The 24,719-nt window shown below is 48.4% G+C and overlaps 1 protein-coding gene across 6 annotated transcripts in view; it reads left to right on the top strand.

Annotated features, from left to right (window-relative positions):
- The first annotated feature begins 586 nt into the window (after nt 1–586).
- TSPOAP1 (TSPO associated protein 1) overlaps nt 587–24,719 on the top strand; it is a 191,802-nt gene continuing 167,669 nt past the window's right edge. For 3 of the 6 annotated variants that reach the window (XM_073667570.1, XM_073667571.1, XM_073667567.1), the window contains exon 1: nt 587–1,662. In XM_073667570.1, the coding sequence (XP_073523671.1) occupies nt 1,051–1,662 (612 nt within the window). In that variant the 5' untranslated portion in view covers nt 587–1,050. The remainder of the gene's footprint in view (nt 1,663–24,719) is intronic. The other 3 variants (XM_073667564.1, XM_073667566.1, XM_073667563.1) reach the window with 1 other exon arrangement.

Genomic DNA, 24,719 nt, shown 5'->3' with positions numbered 1-24,719 from the left:
GAGCCCCAATGGGGACAGTGATGATGATCTCTGTAATGCAGTAGAGAATATGTAAGCGCTCTGTAAGAAAACATGGTAGAGTGAATACATAGTTAGGGCCATATTCCTGGAGTTGGTACATCATGGCTGTATGTAGCGTGTGTTATGGACGCCTGTCCGATGTGTTCTGTAGAGGAGATAATGGACTGTCAGATGTCAGGATGATTTCATCAGGAGTGTCAGCTGCTTGCTTTACCTTTGCTTTAGTATGCAGTAAGCATTCTTGCCATTGAATGCCTCCTTCTCGCCAGCGCCTGCTGCATGGGTGTCTGTGAATAGAGATGTGGGCCACATGCTGTGCTCGGGCTCTTTGTTTTGCAGCTCGTATTGACCTGTATGTGGAGAAGATCTTCTCCTGAAGACCTTGTTTACTGTTGTTCCTGTCTGGGGACAAAGCTAGTTCGGGTTCCTGTAAGACACGTCTGCGTAGCAGCACCCTAACCTTTCATCATTAAGCTGCAAACACTCCATTCCAGCTCAGTTTCCATGGCAACCATCTGTCTTCTTCGTCATTGGTCGCCCAGTTCTTTCCATACAAATCTGGTAGGTTTAACTCCTCTATTAATATTGATGACTTGAAAAGCTAGCAGAGGTAGGACGCAGTTAACTTTAACCAGCGCTCCCTCTGCATAAACATGGATTATTCGTGACCATCACTAGGCCCTAAATGTAAGCTAATCTAAAGGCTTGGAAGAAGCCTGGAAGATGGGAGAGATGGGATTCTAGCTTGTACGTTCATGGTTTCTGGATATTTTCCTTCCCTTGATAGAACGAGGACTGCCTATGAATGAAATATGTCTCCTGCGGAGGAGCCCTGCATTTTTACATTTTTCTGGCCGGCCGTCTGTGACATGCAAGCAGTCGTCTAGCTCATGAATATGCAATGGTTACCCTCTGTACCGTATATCTGGACTCTTCACTTTCAACAATTCTTTACCTAATGACTTATTTTGTGATCTTTTTCCATGTATATTTCCCTGTATGGTTATTTGTCGATGAAATTTCTCCCGCATGATGCTCTGTATGGGTGCTGATGGGCAGCACAGCATCATGCAGAGGACCAGTGAGGGCTCAGAAGAGGCATGGGTTTTAGAAGCCGTAGCAAGGTGCAGCTTCATGCACAGCCCATTATTGGCTGGTGCGATCCAAAGTCAGGAGTGTGACGCCACTGCTGCTAAGGAATTGACTAACCGCGTGGTTCCCCTTTTAATGTTCCCCTCTTGTGAGGTGCCATCGGACGGTCAGGATCTGGAGGTACAGGTGCCAAACAGTGCTAGCCCAATGGAGCTCATGGATGTGGACTTGAAAGCAGCAATGCTTCCCACTAAAGAATCACCCATGGAGCTAGCAGTCACCCCTGTCACTGATGTCCATAATTGTGTCAGCCTGGTTAACAAGCGGATAGATATCATTTCTGCTGATTCTACAAGCTTGGATGTCTCCGTCTCCAAACTGTCTAGGACTAAGCTTCAGGGTATTAAATGTGTTTCCGTGCCAACAGATCAGCAGGAAATGTCAGTCTGCCCCCTGGAAAATGGGATTAGGCCTAGTAGCACTGATTCTCTGATAAATCCAGGATACACTGTGAATGAGAATGGAGAAAAATGTCACGCTCTCTGCACGGTAAGAGGCTAGATGTTAATAATGTCCTGTTAAGAGTGGCGTGTGTTACTTAGTGCGCTGAGAATGTGCTTTCTAGCCGACACGAGGTCTGTGCCAGCTAATCCGGTGTCAGAACCATGGACAGCGCAAAGTTCATTGCTGGACCATGATCTGTGCCTGCTGTGTTCAGTGCAGACTGTAATGTCCTGAGATTTCACAGCCTTCCTGTGTGTGTATGTGTGTGTGGTGATTTCACAGCCTTCCCGTGTGTGTATGTGTGTGTGTGGTGATTTCACAGCCTTCCCGTGTATGTGTGGTGATTTCACAGCCTTCCCGTGTGTGTGTGGTGATTTCACAGCCTTCCCATGTGTGTATGTGTGTGTGGTGATTTCACAGCCTTCCCGTGTGTGTGTGTATGTGTGTGTGTGTGTGGTGATTTCACAGCCTTCCCGTGTGTGTGTGTGTGTGTGTGTGTGTGTGGTGATTTCACAGCCTTCCCGTGTGTGTGTGTGGTGATTTCACAGCCTTCCCGTGTGTGTGTGTGTGGTGATTTCACAGCCTTCCCATGTGTGTGTATGTGTGGTGATTTCACAGCCTTCCCATGTGTGTGTATGTGTGGTGATTTCACAGCCTTCCCATGTGTGTGTGTGTGTGGTGATTTCACAGCCTTCCCGTGTGTGTGGTGATTTCACAGCCTTCCCATGTGTATGTGTGTGTGGTGATTTCACAACCTTCCTGTGTGTATGTGTGTGTGGTGATTTGACAGCCTTCCCGTGTGTGTGTGTGGTGATTTGACAGCCTTCCCGTGTGTGTGTGTGTGGTGATTTGACAGCCTTCCCGTGTGTGTGTGTGTGTGGTGATTTCACAGCCTTCCCGTGTGTGTATGGGTGTGTGTGTGGTGATTTCACAGCCTTCCTGTGTGTGTGTGTGTGTGTGGTGATTTCACAGCCTTCCTGTGTGTGTGTGTAGTGATTTCACAGCCTTCCCGTGTGTGTATGGGTGTGTGTGTGGTGATTTCACAGCCTTCCCGTGTGTGTGTGGTGATTTCATAGCCTTCCCGTGTATGTGTGTGTGGTGATTTCACAGCCTTCCCGTGTATGTGTGTGTGTGTATGTGGTGATTTCACAGCCTTCCCGTGTATGTGTGTGTGTGTGTGTGTGTGTGTGGTGATTTCACAGCCTTCCCGTGTATGTGTGTGTGTGGTGATTTCATAGCCTTCCCGTGTATGTGTGTGTGTGTGTGTGTGTGTGTGTGTGTGTGTGGTGATTTCACAGCTTTCCCGTGTGTGTATGGGTGTGTGTGTGGTGATTTCACAGCCTTCCCGTGTGTGTGTGTGTGTGGTGATTTCACAGCCTTCCCGTGTATGTGTGTGTGTATGTGGTGATTTCACAGCCTTCCCGTGTATGTGTGTGTGTGTGTGGTGATTTCATAGCCTTCCCGTGTATGTGTGTGTGTGTGGTGATTTCACAGCCTTCCCGTGTGTGTGTGTGGTGATTTCACAGCCTTCCCGTGTGTGTGTGTGGTGATTTCACAGCCTTCCCGTGTGTGTGTGTGGTGATTTCACAGCCTTCCCGTGTGTGTGTGTGGTGATTTCATAGCCTTCCCGTGTATGTGTGTGTGTGGTGATTTCACAGCCTTCCTGTGTGTGTATGGGTGTGTGTGGTGATTTCACAGCCTTCCCGTGTGTGTGTGTGGTGATTTCATAGCCTTCCCGTGTATGTGTGTGTGTGTGTGTGTGTGGTGATTTCACAGCCTTCCTGTGTGTGTGTGGTGATTTCATAGCCTTCCCGTGTGTATGTGTGTGTGTGTGTGTGTGGTGATTTCACAGCCTTCCCGTGTGTGTATGGGTGTGTGTGTGGTGATTTCACAGCCTTCCCGTGTGTGTGTGTGTGGTGATTTCATAGCCTTCCCGTGTATGTGTGTGTGGTGATTTCACAGCCTTCCTGTGTGTGTGTGTGGTGATTTCATAGCCTTCCCGTGTGTATGTGTGTGTGTGTGGTGATTTCACAGCCTTCCCGTGTGTGTGTGTGGTGATTTCACAGCCTTCCCGTGTATGTGTGTGTGTGTGGTGATTTCACAGCCTTCCCGTGTGTGTATGGGTGTGTGTGTGGTGATTTCACAGCCTTCCCGTGTGTGTGTGTGGTGATTTTATAGCCTTCCCGTGTATGTGTGTGTGTGTGGTGATTTCACAGCCTTCCCGTGTGTGTGTGTGTGTGTGTGTGGTGATTTTATAGCCTTCCCGTGTGTGTGTGGTGATTTCACAGCCTTCCCGTGTATGTGTGTGTGTATGTGGTGATTTCACAGCCTTCCCGTGTATGTGTGTGTGTGTGTGGTGATTTCATAGCCTTCCCGTGTATGTGTGTGTGTGTGGTGATTTCACAGCCTTCCCGTGTGTGTGTGTGTGTGTGGTGATTTCATAGCCTTCCCGTGTATGTGTGTGTGTGTGGTGATTTCACAGCCTTCCCGTGTGTGTGTGTGTGTGGTGATTTCACAGCCTTCCCGTGTGTGTGTGTGGTGATTTCATAGCCTTCCCGTGTATGTGTGTGTGTGGTGATTTCACAGCCTTCCCGTGTGTGTATGGGTGTGTGTGTGGTGATTTCACAGCCTTCCCGTGTGTGTGTGTGGTGATTTCATAGCCTTCCCGTGTATGTGTGTGTGTGTGGTGATTTCACAGCCTTCCCGTGTATGTGTGTGTGTGTGGTGATTTCACAGCCTTCCTGTGTGTGTGTGGTGATTTCATAGCCTTCCCGTGTGTATGTGTGTGTGTGTGTGTGTGTGTGTGTGTGGTGATTTCACAGCCTTCCCGTGTGTGTGTGTGGTGATTTCATAGCCTTCCCGTGTATGTGTGTGTGTGTGGTGATTTCACAGCCTTCCCGTGTATGTGTGTGTGTGTGGTGATTTCACAGCCTTCCCGTGTGTGTGTGGTGATTTCATAGCCTTCCCGTGTATGTGTGTGTGTGGTGATTTCACAGCCTTCCCGTGTGTGTGTGTGGTGATTTCACAGCCTTCCCGTGTGTGTGTGGTGATTTCATAGCCTTCCCGTGTATGTGTGTGTGTGGTGATTTCACAGCCTTCCCGTGTGTGTGTGTGTGGTGATTTCACAGCCTTCCCGTGTGTGTGTGTGGTGATTTCACAGCCTTCCCGTGTGTGTGTGGTGATTTCACAGCCTTCCCGTGTATGTGTGTGTGTGGTGATTTCATAGCCTTCCTGTGTATGTGTGTGGTGATTTCACAGCCTTCCCGTGTGTGTGTGTGTGTGTGTGGTGATTTTATAGCCTTCCCGTGTATGTGTGTGTGTGGTGATTTCACAGCCTTCCCGTGTGTGTGTGTGTGTGGTGATTTTATAGCCTTCCCGTGTATGTGTGTGTGTGGTGATTTCACAGCCTTCCCGTGTATGTGTGTGTGTATGTGGTGATTTCACAGCCTTCCCGTGTATGTGTGTGTGTGTGTGTGTGTGTGTGGTGATTTCATAGCCTTCCCGTGTATGTGTGTGTGTGTGGTGATTTCACAGCCTTCCCGTGTGTGTGTGTGTGTGTGTGGTGATTTCACAGCCTTCCCGTGTGTGTGTGTGTGGTGATTTCATAGCCTTCCCGTGTGTGTTTGTGTGTGTGTGTGGTGATTTCACAGCCTTCCCGTGTGTGTGTGTGGTGATTTCACAGCCTTCCCGTGTATGTGTGTGTGTGTGTGGTGATTTCACAGCCTTCCCGTGTATGTGTGTGTGTGTGTGGTGATTTCATAGCCTTCCCGTGTATGTGTGTGTGTGGTGATTTCACAGCCTTCCCGTGTGTGTATGGGTGTGTGTGTGGTGATTTCACAGCCTTCCCGTGTGTGTGTGTGGTGATTTCATAGCCTTCCCGTGTATGTGTGTGTGTGTGGTGATTTCACAGCCTTCCTGTGTGTGTGTGTGGTGATTTCATAGCCTTCCCGTGTGTGTGTGTGTGTGTGTGTGTGGTGATTTCACAGCCTTCCCGTGTGTGTGTGTGGTGATTTCATAGCCTTCCCGTGTATGTGTGTGTGTGTGTGGTGATTTCACAGCCTTCCCGTGTATGTGTGTGTGTGTGGTGATTTCACAGCCTTCCCGTGTATGTGTGTGTGTGTGGTGATTTCATAGCCTTCCCGTGTATGTGTGTGTGTGGTGATTTCACAGCCTTCCCGTGTGTGTGTGGTGATTTCATAGCCTTCCCGTGTATGTGTGTGTGTGTGTGTGTGTGGTGATTTCACAGCCTTCCCGTGTGTGTGTGGTGATTTCACAGCCTTCCCGTGTATGTGTGTGTGTGTGGTGATTTCATAGCCTTCCCGTGTATGTGTGTGTGTGTGGTGATTTCACAGCCTTCCCGTGTGTGTGTGGTGATTTCACAGCCTTCCCGTGTGTGTGTGGTGATTTCACAGCCTTCCCGTGTGTGTGTGTGGTGATTTCATAGCCTTCCCGTGTATGTGTGTGTGTGTGGTGATTTCATAGCCTTCCCGTGTATGTGTGTGTGTGTGGTGATTTCACAGCCTTCCCGTGTGTGTGTGGTGATTTCATAGCCTTCCCGTGTGTGTTTGTGTGTGTGTGTGGTGATTTCACAGCCTTCCCGTGTGTGTGTGTGTGTGTGTGTGTGTGTGTGTGGTGATTTCATAGCCTTCCCGTGTATCTGTGTGTGTGGTGATTTCACAGCCTTCCCGTGTGTGTGTGTGGTGATTTCATAGCCTTCCCGTGTATGTGTGTGTGTGTGGTGATTTCACAGCCTTCCCGTGTATGTGTGTGTGTGGTGATTTCATAGCCTTCCCGTGTATGTGTGTGTGTGTGGTGATTTCACAGCCTTCCCGTGTGTGTGTGTGTGTGTGGTGATTTCACAGCCTTCCCGTGTGTGTGTGGTGATTTCACAGCCTTCCCGTGTGTGTGTGGTGATTTCATAGCCTTCCCGTGTGTGTGTGGTGATTTCACAGCCTTCCCGTGTGTGTGTGGTGATTTCACAGCCTTCCCGTGTGTGTGTGGTGATTTCATAGCCTTCCCGTGTGTGTGTGTGTGTGTGTGTGTGTGTGTGGTGATTTCATAGCCTTCCCGTGTATCTGTGTGTGTGGTGATTTCACAGCCTTCCCGTGTGTGTGTGTGGTGATTTCATAGCCTTCCCGTGTATGTGTGTGTGTGTGGTGATTTCACAGCCTTCCCGTGTATGTGTGTGTGTGGTGATTTCATAGCCTTCCCGTGTATGTGTGTGTGTGGTGATTTCACAGCCTTCCCGTGTGTGTGTGTGTGTGTGTGTGGTGATTTCACAGCCTTCCCGTGTGTGTGTGGTGATTTCACAGCCTTCCCGTGTGTGTGTGGTGATTTCATAGCCTTCCCGTGTATGTGTGTGTGTGGTGATTTCACAGCCTTCCTGTGTGTGTGGTGATTTCACAGCCTTCCCGTGTGTGTGGTGATTTCACAGCCTTCCCGTGTATGTGTGTGTGGTGATTTCACAGCCTTCCCGTGTATGTGTGTGTGTGGTGATTTCACAGCCTTCCCGTGTATGTGTGTGTGGTGATTTCACAGCCTTCCCGTGTATGTGTGTGTGTGGTGATTTCACAGCCTTCCCGTGTGTGTGGTGATTTCACAGCCTTCCCGTGTGTGTGTGGTGATTTCACAGCCTTCCCGTGTGTGTGTGTATGTGTGTGTGTGTGTGTGTGTGTGTCGCGTCTATGTGAGTTTTCATTGCCAAACATTGCATGTTTTAATAAATGCACATACACCCATGGCTTACATGTTGCCTGCTAATCTCTGAAAATTTTCAATAACCTTTTTTTTATTCTTAACTTAAAAGAAAACAAATGTTTTGTGTGTTTTTGGTCTCATATTGTGGTGTTAATCTAATCATGATCAAGCAGGAACATATAGGTGTTTGTAGATCATAATGCTGGTAATAGCTGTTCTTACATCATCTACATAGCTCATCAGGATGGGTTTCTTCATTTGCTTGTATTTCTTTAGTTTTCTTATATACTTAAGTTTGACTTTCCATTTCCTTAGTGGTGTATGGTAGACTGGGACCTGCACTTACTGCCCAGCAGAAGTTTAGTTTAGTCCCTGACTACCTGACACCTCTCCAGAATCTGATTCTACAGCCTACAATTATTACTCAGTTATTTAAGGTACTGATTTTGGTCACCTGGGAGTCCGCACAGGAAATGCAACATATCATTGTGTGATGTAGTAAAATGCAGCCATGAGCTGCCGCGTAAATTAATTGTATTGGAAGTTCTGCAGCTGCCGTTACCGATCACCACTTGTCTATTATGGTGACTGGTAGACTGATGGTTACATGTGGTACGTGGATGCTCGTCCCCTTTCAGCAGAGCACACACAACTATGTATACTGACTGTCTACTGTAATAATCATCAGACCTCTCTATAAGGCAAAATTTGTTATGCTCTGACATTTATTTTTTTTGTTTTTTTGTGCAAAGGCCATTAGCAGTATTGATGGCGTGTTCCCATAATACACATTTATAACATACCGATTCTGTCATAAATGTTTGATAGGTAGTTATCATTAGCACGCTCACCTAATATTAGAAAATTGGTTTCTTGTGCACTTGCACAATCACCTACCATTCTACTTAACTGGAGAAACAGCGGACTGCACTGTTTAAAGATCTCTGGAAGTATATAATGCAAGTCTATTTAATGTCAGTATGGGCCAGCTCCACATTACTTTTATAGAGTGGTGCCCACAAAACCTACAAGTATGAACACACATACATTAAAATAATAGATTTTATTGTATCAAAATATAAAACGTAGTAGAAGATAAAAAGAGGTCATAACATCACGGAAAATTTGCAAAGGAAACATGACAGAGCACCTTATACACAAATGACAATCAGAAAAGAGTGCAGTCAATAAATGACTCAAAAGAAAAATGACTGTTTACTCTGCAAAGTCAAGTGACTAAGGGAACACCATCACAAAACGTATAGAATGTAATCAGATGGCAAAGGCATACTTAGATGGGGGTAAAATATCCCAAGTAAATAAAGTGTGCATAGTGCTAATTAGTAAGGACACACATTAAGATGCCTATAAAATCTAGTGGACATAAAAACTGAATTAGGAATACCCTGGTCACATCTGTACACATTTATCATAAATCTAACATGTGCATTGTGCCTAATGTGTATTACCTTGTGACTTCTGACACGTGTTTCGCTGTGGCTTCTTCCAGGGGCAATGTAAAGTGAGCACAAAGCCGGAGTTATATATTAACTGCACTCTTTTCTGATTGTCATTTGTGTATAAGGTGCTCTGTCATGCTTCCTTTGTAAATTTTCTGTGATGTTATCACCCCTTTTTATCTACAATGTATCTTTTATGTTTTGATACAATATAAGCTATTATTTTAATGTGTGTGTGTGTGTGTGTGTGTGGTCATACATATAGGTTTTGTATTCGTATGCTGTTCATGACCACCATTTTTTTTCTATTTGTCATTTCTCTGGCCCATTGTCTTGCTGTCAACACCGTAGACTTTATTTGAAAGTGATGCCCACAAAGCCATCTGCGTAGCTTGCACAGGGGCCCCATGCCCACTTTTTGATCAGTCTGTCTGTGGCAGTCAGGTGTACACAGGATTGGCTGATCAGTTTAGGTAATAAGCACTGTTCAGGTTGCACGATTAGCATGTACTACTGTTACATTTTATTCTGTATATGGTATTTATATAAACTGCTTAAAAAAATTAAGGGAACACTTAAAGAGGTGGCCACTACTATTGGATTGATGGCTTAGCCTTAGAATAGGTTATCAATGTCTGATTCTGATCGGCCAGGGTCCAAACCCCGGCACCCCGCCGATCAACTGTTATCGGTTTCCGCTCCCGCCAGCCCGAAGTGTTCACTTGCCGAGCTGCTCCGTCTACTTGTAGTGGCCGCCGCAGGGTATTGCACATCTGCCTCCTATTGATTTGAATAGGAGTTGGATGTGTAGTTTTGCCCTCTAGAGGGATACAGTAAATATGTAAATACGCACCCTACACATATACAGTACAGACCAAAAGTTTGGACACACCTTCTCATTTAAAGATTTTTCTGTATTTTCATGACTTTGAAAATTGTACATTCACACTGAAGGCATCAAAACTATGCATTAACACATGTGGAATTATATACTTAACAAAAAAGTGTGAAACAACTGAAAATATGTCTTATATTCTAGGTTCTTCAAAGTAGCCACCTTTTGCTTTGATGACTGCTTTGCACACTCTTGGCATTCTCTTGATTACCTCTTAAAGCTCGTCACCGGAAATGGTTTTCACTTCACAGGTGTGCCCTGTCAGGTTTAATAAGTGGGATTTCTTGCCTTATAAATGGGGTTGGGACCATCAGTTGTGTTGTGCAGAAGTCAGGTGGATACACAGCTGATAGTCCTACTGAATAGACTGTTAGCTGCTTTTTTCTTGCCATAATAGAAATTCTAAGTAAAGAAAAACGAGTGGCCATCATTACTTTAAGAAATGAAGGTCAGTCAGTCCGAAAAATTGGGCAAACTTTGAAAGTGTCCCCAAGTACAGTTGCAAAAGCCATCAAGCGCTACAAAGAAACTGGCTCACATGAGGACCGCCCCAGGAAAGGAAGACCAAGAGTCACCTCTGCTTCTGAGGATAAGTTTATCCGACTCACCAGCCTCAGAAATCGCAGGTTAACAGCAGCTCAGATTAGAGATCAGGTCAATGCCACAGAGTTCTAGCAGCAGACACATCTCTTCAACAACTGTTAAGAGGAGACTTTGTGCAGCAGGCCTTCATGGTAAAATAGCTGCTAGGAAACCACTGCTAAGGACAGGCAACAAGCAGAAGAGACTTGTTTGGGCTAAAGAACACAAGGAATGGACATTAAACCAGTGGAAATCTGTGCTTTGGTCTGATGAGTCCAAATTTGAGATGTTTGGTTCCAACCACCGTGTCTTTGTGCGACGCAGAAAAGGTGAACGTATGGACTCTACATGCCTGGTTCCCACCGTGAAGCATGGAGGAGGAGGTGTGATGGTGTGGGGGTGCTTTGCTGGTGACACTGCTGGGGATTTATTCAAAATTGAAGGCATACTGAACTAGCATGGCTACCACAGCATCTTGCAGCGGCATGCTATTCCATCCGGTTTGGGTTTAGTTGGACCATCATTTATTTTTCAACAAGACAATGACCCCAAACACACCTCCAGGCTGTGTAAGGGCTATTTGACCAAGAAGGAGAGTGATGGGGTGCTACGCCAGATGACCTGGCCTCCACAGTCACCAGACCTGAACCCAATCGGGATGGTTTGGGGTGAGCTGGACCGCAGAGTGAAGGCAAAAGGGCCAACAAGTGCTAAGCATCTCTGGGAACTCCTTCAAGATTGTTGGAAGACCATTTCCAGTGACTACCTCTTGAAGCTCATCAAGAGAATGCCAAGAGTGTGCAAAGCAGTCATCAAAGCAAAAGGTGGCTACTCTGAAGAACCTAGAATATAAGACATAGTTTCAGTTGTTTCACACTTTTTTGTTAAGTATATAATTCCACATGTGTTAATTCATACTTTTGATGCCTTCAGTGTGAATGTACAATTTTCAAAGTCATGAAAATACATAAAAATCTTTAAATGAGAAGGTGTGTGCAAACTTTTGGTCTGTACTGTACACACACACACACACACACACACACACACACACACACACACACACACACACACACACACACACACACACACACTCTCTTGCACGCATACGTATATGCACACACTGCATATATATATGAGCAGGCTGTGTATATATTGACCATACATGCAGTGTGTGCATATACGTATGCGTGCAAGAGAGTGTGTGTGTGTGTATACAGTACAGACCAAAAGTTTGGACACACCTTCTCATTTAAAGATTTAAAAGGCTTGCACAGTGTGTCTATTGGCCAGCCGCGCTTGCGCCGTGTGTGTAGTGGCCAGCCGCGCTTGCGCAGTGTGTGTAGTGGCCAGCCGCGCTTGCGCCGTGTGTGTAGTGGCCAGCCGCGCTTGCGCCGTGTGTGTAGTGGCCAGCCGCGCTTGCGCCGTGTGTGTAGTGGCCAGCCGCGCTTGCGCCGTGTGTGTAGTGGCCAGCCGCGCTTGCGCCGTGTGTGTAGTGGCCAGCCGCGCTTGCGCCGTGTGTGTAGTGGCCAGCCGCGCTTGCGCCGTGTGTGTAGTGGCCAGCCGCGCTTGCGCCGTGTGTGTAGTGGCCAGCCGCGCTTGCGCCGTGTGTAGTGGCCAGCTGCGCTTGCGCCGTGTGTGTAGTGGCCAGCCGCGCTTGCGCATTGTCGATCTGGGAGCCGCGCAGGCGCCGTGACGAGCAGCTCCGGCCACACATAGTGAAGCTGGGAACTACACACAGCTTCACTGCACACGCACGGCTCCCAGATCGACAATGCGCAAGTGCTGCTGGCCATTATGCACACTCCTCAAGCGCAGCTGGCCATGACAAAATGTGCAAGCACGGGATTTAAACTCCGATACTAGTGACGTCAGCGCAATCCCAGAAACAGAATTTAAATGGTGTGGGCGGTGACAACCATGACTAAATGCGATTAATCACACCCCTATGACTAAACGAGCAGGTATGATAACTATATAAAGTGCTTTTTACACTTGATTTTAGTGCCGATTTTAATGGAGAAAGTGTGTTAGTGATGCACATTGCATCACTAACAACGCAATGGGGGCAGTTTAGATACTACGAAGGACATGACAGGTACCCTTTAAAGAGGTTGTCCACTTCTTTTTCATTGATGATGAAGTAGAGTACAACCTCTTTAAGGCTATGTGCCCACGATGCAGAAATGAAGCAGAAAATTTCTGCAGCATTTCTGCATCTCCCTGGCAGAAAAAACGCATGCAGATTGTGCATGCGTTTTTCCTGCAGAATACATGCGTACCCACATGCGTTAACGCATGTGTTTCCGCATGCGGACTGACAAGCACTTTCCAGGCGATAGCATCACTTGGAAAGTGCTTGACAACTAGGTCACACTGTATAAATCCATGCAAAAGGCATGGATTTATATAGTGTGACCGTAAAAATAAAAAAATAAAGCTATACTTACCCCCGATCCCCCGCCACGTGTGCTGTCGCGCTCGTCCTGCCTTCTTCCGGGTTGCCGGCATCTCGCGAGACAGCCTGCGGTCACATGACCGCGACGTCATCTCAGGTCCTGGAAGGTAAGCGCTGCAGGGGCCGCCGGACAGGTGAATATAAACTTTATTTTTTATTTTATTCTTTTTTTCACAGGTACAATGGTACCCAGGTCTGGATGAGAGTCTTCTCTCCTCCAGAACTGGGTACCATCCGCACATAGAGATGCATAAAATCCGCTTGTACAAATGTACAGACGCGGATATTATGCGTCTCAATGCAAGTCAATGGCGGCGCTTCTGCAAAATTAATGAACATGCTGCGGATTTATTTGCGCTGCAGAAACGCTGCGGAAAAATTCGCAGCATGTGCATTGACATTGCGGAATGCCATTGGGGACCATGGGGTGCGGATTACCATGCGTTTTTGATGCGTTTCCGCTACGGAAATTCCGCAGCATAAACGCATGAAAAGCGCATCGTGTGCACGCAGCCTAACAAACAGAATAACTGTAAAAGGCCATTCTTGTATAGATGTAGATGGTGACTCGGGGGTCACCTGGGATAATCATCATGTCATCCTCCAGTTGTAACCCCTCCATCCGACAGAAACCTAATTGTTTTACCATGACCTATAGGATTGGGCTATGGAAACAAGATGTGGTTTTTTGGAGCGGAATTCAGGATTGATGTTAGGAATAATAATTATTGAAGTGCTGGTTATGATGAATTTAACCTTGAAGGTGTATTTAGATTGTGCTGGAAGAGTAGATTTTGTGTAGAGGAGACTATTTTGGAATACCTTTATCATCAGGTGGATATGGCAGAAGAAAAGTGTATAGATATCCGTGCTCCTCCGTATGAAAAGATGATCCGGTGATCAAAGGGTTAATGGAAATATTTTTTTTTATTATTAATAAACTACATTCATACGCGTTTCACGGACGTCCTGTCCGCTTCCTCAGTGAGTAGCTGATACACAGATGTTCCTAGTATCCCTTATATACAGGCAATAAAGAGAAAAAAAAAACGTATTCAGTCATAGGGGTGTGATTCTCTCATTCAGTAATGGGTAGCGCTGCCCATGTATCTGAATACTGGCACTGGCAAGTGCTGTGATTGTGCCCCGCATGCGCATTTGTACATGTGTGTCCGTGGGTCCCGTGCCTGCGCATTGAGGCTGTGTGATTACCAGCTTCACTGTGCACGTGCTGTGTTCCCCGCGCGTGCGCAGTGAAGCGGTGTATTTTACCCCTTCACTGCGCATGCGCAATGACGCTCTGTTCCCTGCACATACGCAGTGAAGCTACGAACTACACAACCTCACTGCACACGCGCAGGGAACATAGCGCTTGCGCAGTGAAGCTGGTAATCACACAGCCTCACTGCGCATGCGCGGCACCTGCCTGGGCCAGTATTCAAATACATGGGTGGCGCCAGCAGTGAGTGAATGCGGTGCTGCCCATGACTGAATGAGAGAATCACACCCCTATGACTGAATACAGCAGGTAGGACAAAGTGTATATAATGTTATAAAATCATTATACTACCACCATTGCATCACTAACAACGCTGTGTGGGCAGTTTACATAGCAACTAGGACGTGACAGGTTCCCTTTAAGGAAATTCTCTGGGGAAGAGTTTTGAGTGAAGTATTATTATAGAGAGTTTGAAGAAGCTATAAAAGAGAAGATCTGGTGAAGGTCTGCAAGTCATTATTGTGACAGTACTTACAACATGTGTGATCATTGTGGATGGTTTGCAGTAACACCGGATAGATAATTATCACAGGGAATGACGTGGAATACATCTACAGTGCCTACAAGTAGTATTCAACCCCCTGCAGATTTAGCTGGTTTGATAAGATGCAAATAAGTTAGAGCCTTCAAACTGCAAAGGAGAGTAGTTTTTATGAACAGAAGCATAAATCTTACAAACCAAAAAGTTATGTTGCTCAGTTGAATTTTATTAAATTTTAAACATAAAAGTGTGGGTCAATTATTATTCAACCCCTATGTTTAATATTTTGTGGAATAACCCTTGTTTGCAATTACAGCTAATAATCGTCTTTTATAAGACCTGATCAGGCCGGCACAGGTCTGTGGAGTTATCTTGGCCCACTCCTCCATGCAGATCTTCTCCAAGTTATCTAGGTTCTTTGGGTGTCTCATGTGGACTTTATTCTTGAGCTCCTTCCACAAGTTTTCAATTGGGTTAAGGTCAGGAGACTGACTAGGCCACTCCAACACCTTGACTTTTTCCCTATTGAACCAGGCCTTGGTTTTCTTGGCTGTGTGCTTTGGGTCGTTGTCTTGTTGGAAGATGAAATTACGACCCATCTTAAGATCCTTGATGGAGGAGCGGAGGTTCTTGGCCAAAATCTCCAGGTAGGCCGTGCTATCCATCTTCCCATGGATGCGGACCAGATGGCCAGGCCCCTTGGCTGAGAAACAGCCCCACAGCATGATGCTGCCACTACCATGCTTGACTGTAGGGATGGTATTCTTGGGGTCGTATGCAGTGCCATCCAGTCTCCAAACGTCACGTGTGTGGTTGGCACCAAAGATCTCGATCTTGGTCTCATCAGACCATAGAACCTTGAACCAGTCTGTCTCAGAGTCCTCCAAGTGATCATGAGCAAACTGTAGACGAGCCTTGACATGACGCTTTGAAAGTAAAGGTAGCTTACGGGCTCGTCTGGAACGGAGACCATTGCGGTGGAGTACGTTACTTATGGTATTGACTGAGACCAATGTCCCCACTGCCATGAGATCTTCCCGGAGCTCCTTCCTTGTTGTCCTTGGGTTAGCCTTGACTCTTCGGACAAGCCTGGCCTCGGCACGGGAGGACACTTTCAAAGGCTGTCCTGGCCGTGGAAGGCTAACAGTAGTTCCATAAGCCTTCCACTTACGGATGATGCTCCCAACAGTGGAGACAGGTAGGCCCAACTCCTTGTAAAGGGTTTTGTACCCCTTGCCAGCCTTGTGACCCTCCACGATCTTGTCTCTGATGGCCTTGGAATGCTCCTTTGTCTTTCCCATGTTGACCATGTCGGAGTGCTGTTCACAAGTTTGGGGAGGGTCTTAAATAGTCAGAAAAGGCTGGCAAAAGAGATCTTTAATCCACACATGTGAAGCTCATTATTCTTGGTGCCTGAACTACTTCTTAATACTTTAGGGGGACCAAACAGAATTCTTGTGGTTTGAGGGGTTGAATAATAAATGACACTCTGAATTAACTTTTAACGTTTTAAAAAAAAAACAAAAAAAAAAAAACAAAAACAAAATTTGCTGCAGTGCATTTCCCACTTCCAGGCTGATCTACAGTACAAATGTCACAATGCCAAGTTAATTCCGCATGTGTCAACCAGCTAAATCTGCAGGGGGTTGAATACTACTTTTAGGCACTGTATACCCTAGTGCAGGGGTCTCAAACACGCGGCCCGCAGGCCGCATGCGGCCCCTGAGGCTGCTTTATGCGGCCCGCAGGCACAGACCCCTTGACGATCCTGACCTGGTCCAGGAGGAGCCGCCGACAGCAGCGCTGAATTGCCACACAGAGACTGTTTCCCAGCACTGCATTTCCAATGCCAGCCGCTGGCCAATCAGAGGCCAGCAGCTGATATCTGCGTGTCGGCGCAGCGAGTATGACGTCATTGCCATATGCAGATGTCAGCTGCTGGCCTCTGATTGGCCGGCGGCTGACATTGAAAATGCTGTGCTGGGAGACAGTCTCTGTGCGGCAATGCAGCGCTGCTGTCGGCGGCTCCTCCTGGACCAGGTCGGGATCGTCAAGCGGTCTGACTCTGTGGTGCCTGCGGGCCACATCTGCAGGAAGGACGCCGAGGGAACGGAGGACAGGTGAGAATCATCTTTTTTTTTTTCTATTTTATGTGTGTGAAGAACAGCACAGGGGGCACAGAGCCACAACATGGGGACCGGGATGGGGCACAGAGCCACAACATGGGGACCGGGATGGTGCACAGAGCCACAAGAGGGGACCTGGATGGGGCACATAGCCACAGGATGGGGACCTGGATGGGGCACATAGCCACAGGATGGGGACCTGGATGGGGCACATAGCCACAAGAGGGGACCTGGATGGGGCACATAGCCACAAGAGGGGACCTGGATGGGGCACATAGCCACAAGATGTGGACCTGGATGGGGCACATAGCCTCAAGATGTGGACCTGGATGGGGCACATAGCCACAAGATGGGGACCTGGATGGGGAACATTGCCACAGGATGGGGACCTGGATGGGGCACATAGCCCCAAGATGGGGACCTGGATGGGGCACATAGCCCCAAGATGGGGACCTGGATGGGGCACATAGCCCCAAGATGGGGACCTGGATGGGGCACATAGCCCCAGGATGGGGACCTGGATGGGGCACATAGCCCCAGGATGGGGACCTGGATGGGGCACATAGCCCCAGGATGGGGACCTGGATGGGGCACATAGCCCCAAGATGGGGACCTGGATGGGGCACATAGCCACAAGAGGGGACCTGGATGGGGCACATAGCCACAAGATGTGGACCTGGATGGGGCACATAGCCACAAGATGGGGACCTGGATGGGGCACAGAGCCACAAGATGGGGCACATAGCCACAAGATGGGGACCTGGATGGGGCACATAGCCACAAGATGGGGACCTGGATGGGGCACATAGCCACAAGATGGGGACCTGGATGGGGCACAGAGCCACAAGATGGGGACCTGGATGGGGCACAGAGCCACAAGATGGGGCACATAGCCACAAGATGGGGACCTGGATGGGGCACATAGCCACAAGATGGGGACCTGGATGGGGCACATAGCCACAAGATGGGGACCTGGATGGGGCACATAGCCACAAGATGGGGACCTGGATGGGGCACATAGCCACAAGATGGGGACCTGGATGGGGCACATAGCCACAAGATGGGGACCTGGATGGGGCACATAGCCACAAGAGGGGACCTGGATGGGGCACATAGCCACAAGATGGGGACCTGGATGGGGCACATAGCCACAAGATGGGGACCTGGATGGGGCACAGAGCCACAAGATGGGGCACATAGCCACAAGATGGGGACCTGGATGGGGCACATAGCCACAAGATGGGGACCTGGATGGGGCACATAGCCACAAGATGGGGACCTGGATGGGGCACATAGCCACAAGATGGGGACCTGGATGGGGCACATAGCCACAAGATGGGGACCTGGATGGGGCACATAGCCACAAGATGGGGACCTGGATGGGGCACATAGCCACAAGATGGGGACCTGGATGGGGCACATAGCCACAAGATGGGGACCTGGATGGGGCACATAGCCACAAGATGGGGACCTGGATGGGGCACATAGCCACAAGATGGGGACCTGGATGGGGCACATAGCCACAAGATGGGGACCTGGATGGGGCACAGAGCCACAAGATGGGGACCTGGATGGGGCACAGAGCCACAAGATGGGGCACATAGCCACAAGATGGGGACCTGGATGGGGCACATAGCCACAAGATGGGGACCTGGATGGGGCACATAGCCACAAGATGGGGACCTGGATGGGGCACATAGCCACAAGATGGGGACCTGGATGGGGCACATAGCCACAAGATGGGGACCTGGATGGGGCACATAGCCACAAGATGGGGACCTGGATGGGGCACATAGCCACAAGATGGGGACCTGGATGGGGCACATAGCCACAAGATGGGGACCTGGATGGGGCACATAGCCACAAGATGGGGACCTGGATGGGGCACATAGCCACAAGAGGGGACCTGGATGGGGCACATAGCCACAAGATGGGGACCTGGATGGGGCACATAGCCACAAGATGGGGACCTGGATGGGGCACAGAGCCACAAGATGGGGCACATAGCCACAAGATGGGGACCTGGATGGGGCACATAGCCACAAGATGGGGACCTGGATGGGGCACATAGCCACAAGATGGGGACCTGGATGGGGCACATAGCCCCAGGATGGGGACCTGGATGGGGCACATAGCCCCAAGATGGGGACCTGGATGGGGCACATAGCCACAAGAGGGGACCTGGATGGGGCACATAGCCACAAGATGTGGACCTGGATGGGGCACATAGCCACAAGATGGGGACCTGGATGGGGCACAGAGCCACAAGATGGGGCACATAGCCACAAGATGGGGACCTGGATGGGGCACATAGCCACAAGATGGGGACCTGGATGGGGCACATAGCCACAAGATGGGGACCTGGATGGGGCACATAGCCACAAGATGGGGACCTGGATGGGGCACAGAGCCACAAGATGGGGCACATAGCCACAAGATGGGGACCTGGATGGGGCACATAGCCACAAGATGGGGACCTGGATGGGGCACATAGCCACAAGATGGGGACCTGGATGGGGCACATAGCCACAAGATGGGGACCTGGATGGGGCACATAGCCACAAGATGGGGACCTGGATGGGGCACATAGCCACAAGATGGGGACCTGGATGGGGCACATAGCCACAAGATGGGGACCTGGATGGGGCACATAGCCACAAGATGGGGACCTGGATGGGGCACATAGCCACAAGATGGGGACCTGGATGGGGCACATAGCCACAAGATGGGGACCTGGATGGGGCACATAGCCACAAGATGGGGACCTGGATGGGGCACATAGCCACAAGATGGGGACCTGGATGGGGCACATAGCCACAAGATGGGGACCTGGATGGGGCACATAGCCACAAGATGGGGACCTGGATGGGGCACATAGCCACAAGATGGGGACCTGGATGGGGCACATAGCCACAAGATGGGGACCTGGATGGGGCACATAGCCACAAGATGGGGACCTGGATGGGGCACATAGCCACAAGATGGGGACCTGGATGGGGCACATAGCCACAAGATGGGGACCTGGATGGGGCACATAGCCACAAGATGGGGACCTGGATGGGGCACATAGCCACAAGATGGGGACCTGGATGGGGCACATAGCCACAAGATGGGGACCTGGATGGGGCACATAGCCACAAGATGGGGACCTGGATGGGGCACATAGCCACAAGATGGGGACCTGGATGGGGCACATAGCCACAAGATGGGGACCTGGATGGGGCACATAGCCACAAGATGGGGACCTGGATGGGGCACATAGCCACAAGATGGGGACCTGGATGGGGCACATAGCCACAAGATGGGGACCTGGATGGGGCACATAGCCACAAGATGGGGACCTGGATGGGGCACATAGCCACAAGATGGGGACCTGGATGGGGCACATAGCCACAAGATGGGGACCTGGATGGGGCACATAGCCACAAGATGGGGACCTGGATGGGGCACATAGCCACAAGATGGGGACCTGGATGGGGCACATAGCCACAAGATGGGGACCTGGATGGGGCACATAGCCACAAGATGGGGACCTGGATGGGGCACATAGCCACAAGATGGGGACCTGGATGGGGCACATAGCCACAAGATGGGGACCTGGATGGGGCACATAGCCACAAGATGGGGACCTGGATGGGGCACATAGCCACAAGATGGGGACCTGGATGGGGCACATAGCCACAAGATGGGGACCTGGATGGGGCACATAGCCACAAGATGGGGACCTGGATGGGGCACATAGCCACAAGATGGGGACCTGGATGGGGCACATAGCCACAAGATGGGGACCTGGATGGGGCACATAGCCACAAGATGGGGACCTGGATGGGGCACATAGCCACAAGATGGGGACCTGGATGGGGCACATAGCCACAAGATGGGGACCTGGATGGGGCACATAGCCACAAGATGGGGACCTGGATGGGGCACATAGCCACAAGATGGGGACCTGGATGGGGCACATAGCCACAAGATGGGGACCTGGATGGGGCACATAGCCACAAGATGGGGACCTGGATGGGGCACATAGCCACAGGATGGGGACCTGGATGGGGCACATAGCCACAGGATGGGGACCTGGATGGGGCACATTAGTACAAGATGGGCGCCAGGATGGGGAACGTTGCCACAGGATGGGGACCTGGATGGGGCACATTAGTACAAGATGTTTTCCATTATTACTATATGATGCTAATTGTAAGACAATATTACTGTATGTGGCCAATTGGGGGAAATAAAATTGTAAAAAAAATAAAAAATAAAATAAAGCATGAAAAAATATTGGGCACTAAAAATGCGGTTTTATATGTAAACTAAAGTAAACACAAAAAAGTGCACGTTTATTATCGCCACATCCATAACGACCCAAGTCATAAAAAAATAAACACGGCAAAAATGTTCAAAAGGTGTATACAAAAAAAATGGTATCACTAAAAATGTCACATTGAACAAAGAATGCGGCCCCCCAAATTCAAATTTTTTCCATGTGCGGCCCATATGCCCAGCCGAGTTTGAGACCCCTGCCCTAGTGGATACATTTATTTGCCTCTGTACAATGTCGGGGTGAAGGGTTTGCACTGAAAAGAATCATGACTGCTGACCAGTAGATCAATGTTATCTATGATCTGTACAATGGAAAAGATGGGGAAGATTCTGTTTGTCTGTAATGCACTTTCTTCTGACAAAGCAATGCTCACACGCTTATGATGTTACCTTGTTAGTTCTGCTTCGGTGAACATAGCGTACTATTGGAGATGAATTTTGTAGAGCGAGTCATGGACACAGTTTTTCTCCATTCTTTTTTTTTAGTTTCCTTTTGTTTGTTTCCTTACTGGAAATGTCATCAGAAATTGACTTATTTAAATCCAGTTGTTTGTTTTGCAACTTTTTTTTTCCCTCCAAATCACAATCTGTCAAGAATAAACCTTGTAAATCTTGCAATTTTTTACACTGGGTACCAGGACTATTTTAGACTCTTGCTTCCTTTAGTTTCAGGAAATATACACGTTCATTAGCAGAAATCGATTGACTCTGATATTCTCTTTTTTGTATTGATTATCCCAAGGCATGGGTCATCAAGGGGCAGAGGCTGCGGTCACTGCCACAGCGCCCTCCCCCTCCCTGAGACCAAGGGGCTGTGCTTGTTTAAGGGGCTGTGCTTGTTTAAGGGGCTGTGCTTGTTTAAGGGGCTGTGCTTGTTTAAGGGGCTGTGCTTGTTTAAGGGGCTGTGCTGGTCCCTGTTGTGTCCCTCCCTGCAAGCTGTGCATTGAGTGATCTACACAGTGCCAGCGTCCAGTTTGTTGTCGGCTCAGATCAGCAGTAATAATCAGCTTGCAACCGAGCGGTGTCAAAATACCCGGCGTGCAGGAGACTAGCGCCGCCCCCGCAAACGACTTCACTGGTGCAGTGCACATTTATTGGATTGATTTACTCTGACCCAGTTGTTGTCCTGACATCTCTTCGCAACCCCTGGATGTCCTTTTGAACAGACCCATGGATTGCCTGAGTGATCTTGCAGTCTATTGTTGTTTGATCTGTTGGGCGCTAACCCGGCTATTTGTGGCTCCACTTACTTATTGGAGTCTCCTCTCCTCTAGACCTGGGTACCATCCACACATTGAACGCATGTATTCCGCATGTGCTTATCTAGTGAAGCGGAATACATGCGTTCTAATGCAAGTCAATGGCGGCGAAAAATAATTGGTAGTGCTGTGTTTTTTCCCGCAATGATAACCCGCAGCGGAAATTTCCGCAGCATGTGCACAGCACATGAGGATTATCATTGGGGAACATGGCAGACCTTCTACCATGCGTTTTTTAAGCGTTTCTGCAGCGTTTTTGCCACTACGGAAACGCTTAAAAAACGCATCATGGGCACACAGCCTTATACTTTCTCCTATGTCTGATTCTGACCCATCTCATCCTCTGTTTACTCAGTCTACTTCACCAGCCAGCTGCTACTTTGCTACAAAGGCCCCTGGATTGTATCTACAAACGCCAGATCACCGTGTATTGATGTAAAGATATGTGCACATGACATCTTTAATACGCCGACAGACCTGCCGAGGTTTCTCAGGCGAAGCCGCTTCAGGAGTAAGCCGGCTGTCTTTCCTGAAGCAGCTATGCTTGCACTTTAGCCACAGTTTTTTTATGGTTTTATTTTTTAATGCAATGGTTTTGCCTCCCTTATTTGTGGTGGCTATGCCTCTGGCGTTGTCTTTCTGCACTTTCGACTATAAAGAGGGGGGCGGTAGCCAAATGAAGCCACCCGAAGAATTAACATGTTATTTTTTTTAGCTGCTTCACAGTTTTCAAACCTTGAAACTATTAAGAGGTAATAAAATACTAAATGTACACAGCAATGTTATTTTTACATTGCTGTGCATTAATTTTTTGCAGCGCTTTTTGAGACTGCTTTCATGCTGAATTAGCCTGAAAAAGACATTCTATGTGCATACCATAATAGTGAAAAGCAGGGAGCTCCTGGGTTCTGCTAAGCAAAGAAAAGTGCAAAATCTTCCTTTGGAAGGTGACATTTTATTCATTGCAGGGCCTCATCTTTCCACTCTAAGGCCATAATTGGTAAGTGGAGTCATTTGTTCCCCATGCTTTTTGAGCCAATCTGTGTTCAGTAGGATGGCTTGGTGTCATGGATTGAGATGTATTATCATTGTTTTTAGTCTTGTTGCCAGGAGGGCATTATGGCCTCCTGGACCTAGAACCATATCATGTGCTGCTTGTCTGGTATTTTTCCCATTATTAAAGACAGGCATGTGCCTCTTAATGAATTTCGCTCATATTTTAGCTGCAGTGTGTCGCTGCAAAAAATAAACTCCAGTCAGGGACTGGAGTACATTTCTATCATAATTTATTCCACCTTTGTGGCAAATATTATGATGAATTACTTGGTCACTCCCTTATCAGGCTATGCACTACACTTTTTTTCAAACAGTTGATGAAGCTAGTTAAGACTGTCGAAACACATCAAAAGTCACAAAATTATTGTGCAACCACAAGTTTCACAAATACTTTGCGCCATTTCATATTTGCATACCCAATATGTCAGAGCATAAGTACATTAACCTTCAGATCAATATACGAAACAACCAACAGCCATTTCAAATTTGCAAAAGCTGCTTGATGAATCAACGCGTTTATGTCCTAATGCTGTGGCTTTTACAAAAGTTCCAATTAAGAGGGAAAATGTGTAGGTGACTAAGTTTCTTCGTGATATGACAAAGTTCAGGGCTAAGTTAGTGATATCCAACCATTTGGATATTTTACTGGGATTGTCACACAATTCTTATATTGAGCTCACACACGTACCATGCCTGGCCCATGTGCTTAACCTCATGGTTCAGCGGTTTCTCAAAACCTACCCGGATGTGTCGGATCTGCTTGTCAAAGTACGCCGCCTGTATGCCCATTTTAGTAAGTCGGCTACAGCTTCCGCCGCCCATTGCTGTGCTTCAGCAGCGTTTGCAGCTTCCAGCTCACCGACTGATCTGCGATGTCCCCACACGTTGCAACTCTACATTGCCAGATGTTGGGAAGGATTTGTGAGCAGAAGAGGGCAGTTGTTGACTACCAGCATCAACAAGGCCGTCGGTATTCAGGTCAGACTCCACACACAAAACCTCAGGAGTGGACGTGGATGTCAGACATTTGTACCATCCTCCAAAAACTTTGAGGACTCCACCAAGATGGTGAGCGGCGATGACGCCATAATTAGCATCACCATCCTGCTTCTCTGACTTCTGAAACGTTCTCTGCTCACAATTAAAGAGGATGCATTGCAGGTGGAGCACAATGAGATGGAGCAAGGAACCATACAGGGTGATTCCACACAGCCCAGTCTCATCTCATCCCAGTGTGGATTGGGTGACAATGAGAACGAAGAGGAGGAGGAAGAACAGGAGCTAGTTTCCTGCGCTATAGACGGTACTACCTGCACAACTGTCATACCGTCTGTTCAGCGTGGATGGCCTGATGACAGGGAGGAGGAGGAGGATGAGGAGGAGAGCATGGTCAGTCGTCCTCTTGGTGAGGACATGGAAGTCTTGCCTCTTTGCAGTCTGGCACACACAGTTGAGTTTGTTACTTTGCCTTTCCCGTGACCCTCGCGTA

The sequence above is a fragment of the Phyllobates terribilis genome, unplaced genomic scaffold (genome assembly GCF_046119375.1).
Source record: "Phyllobates terribilis strain yellow unplaced genomic scaffold, ASM4611937v1 Scaffold_2__4_contigs__length_985480577, whole genome shotgun sequence".
NCBI classification, from domain to species: Eukaryota; Metazoa; Chordata; class Amphibia; order Anura; family Dendrobatidae; genus Phyllobates; species Phyllobates terribilis.
The sequence above is the reverse complement of the archived record's forward strand: the minus strand, read 5'-3'. Positions and strand labels throughout refer to the sequence as shown.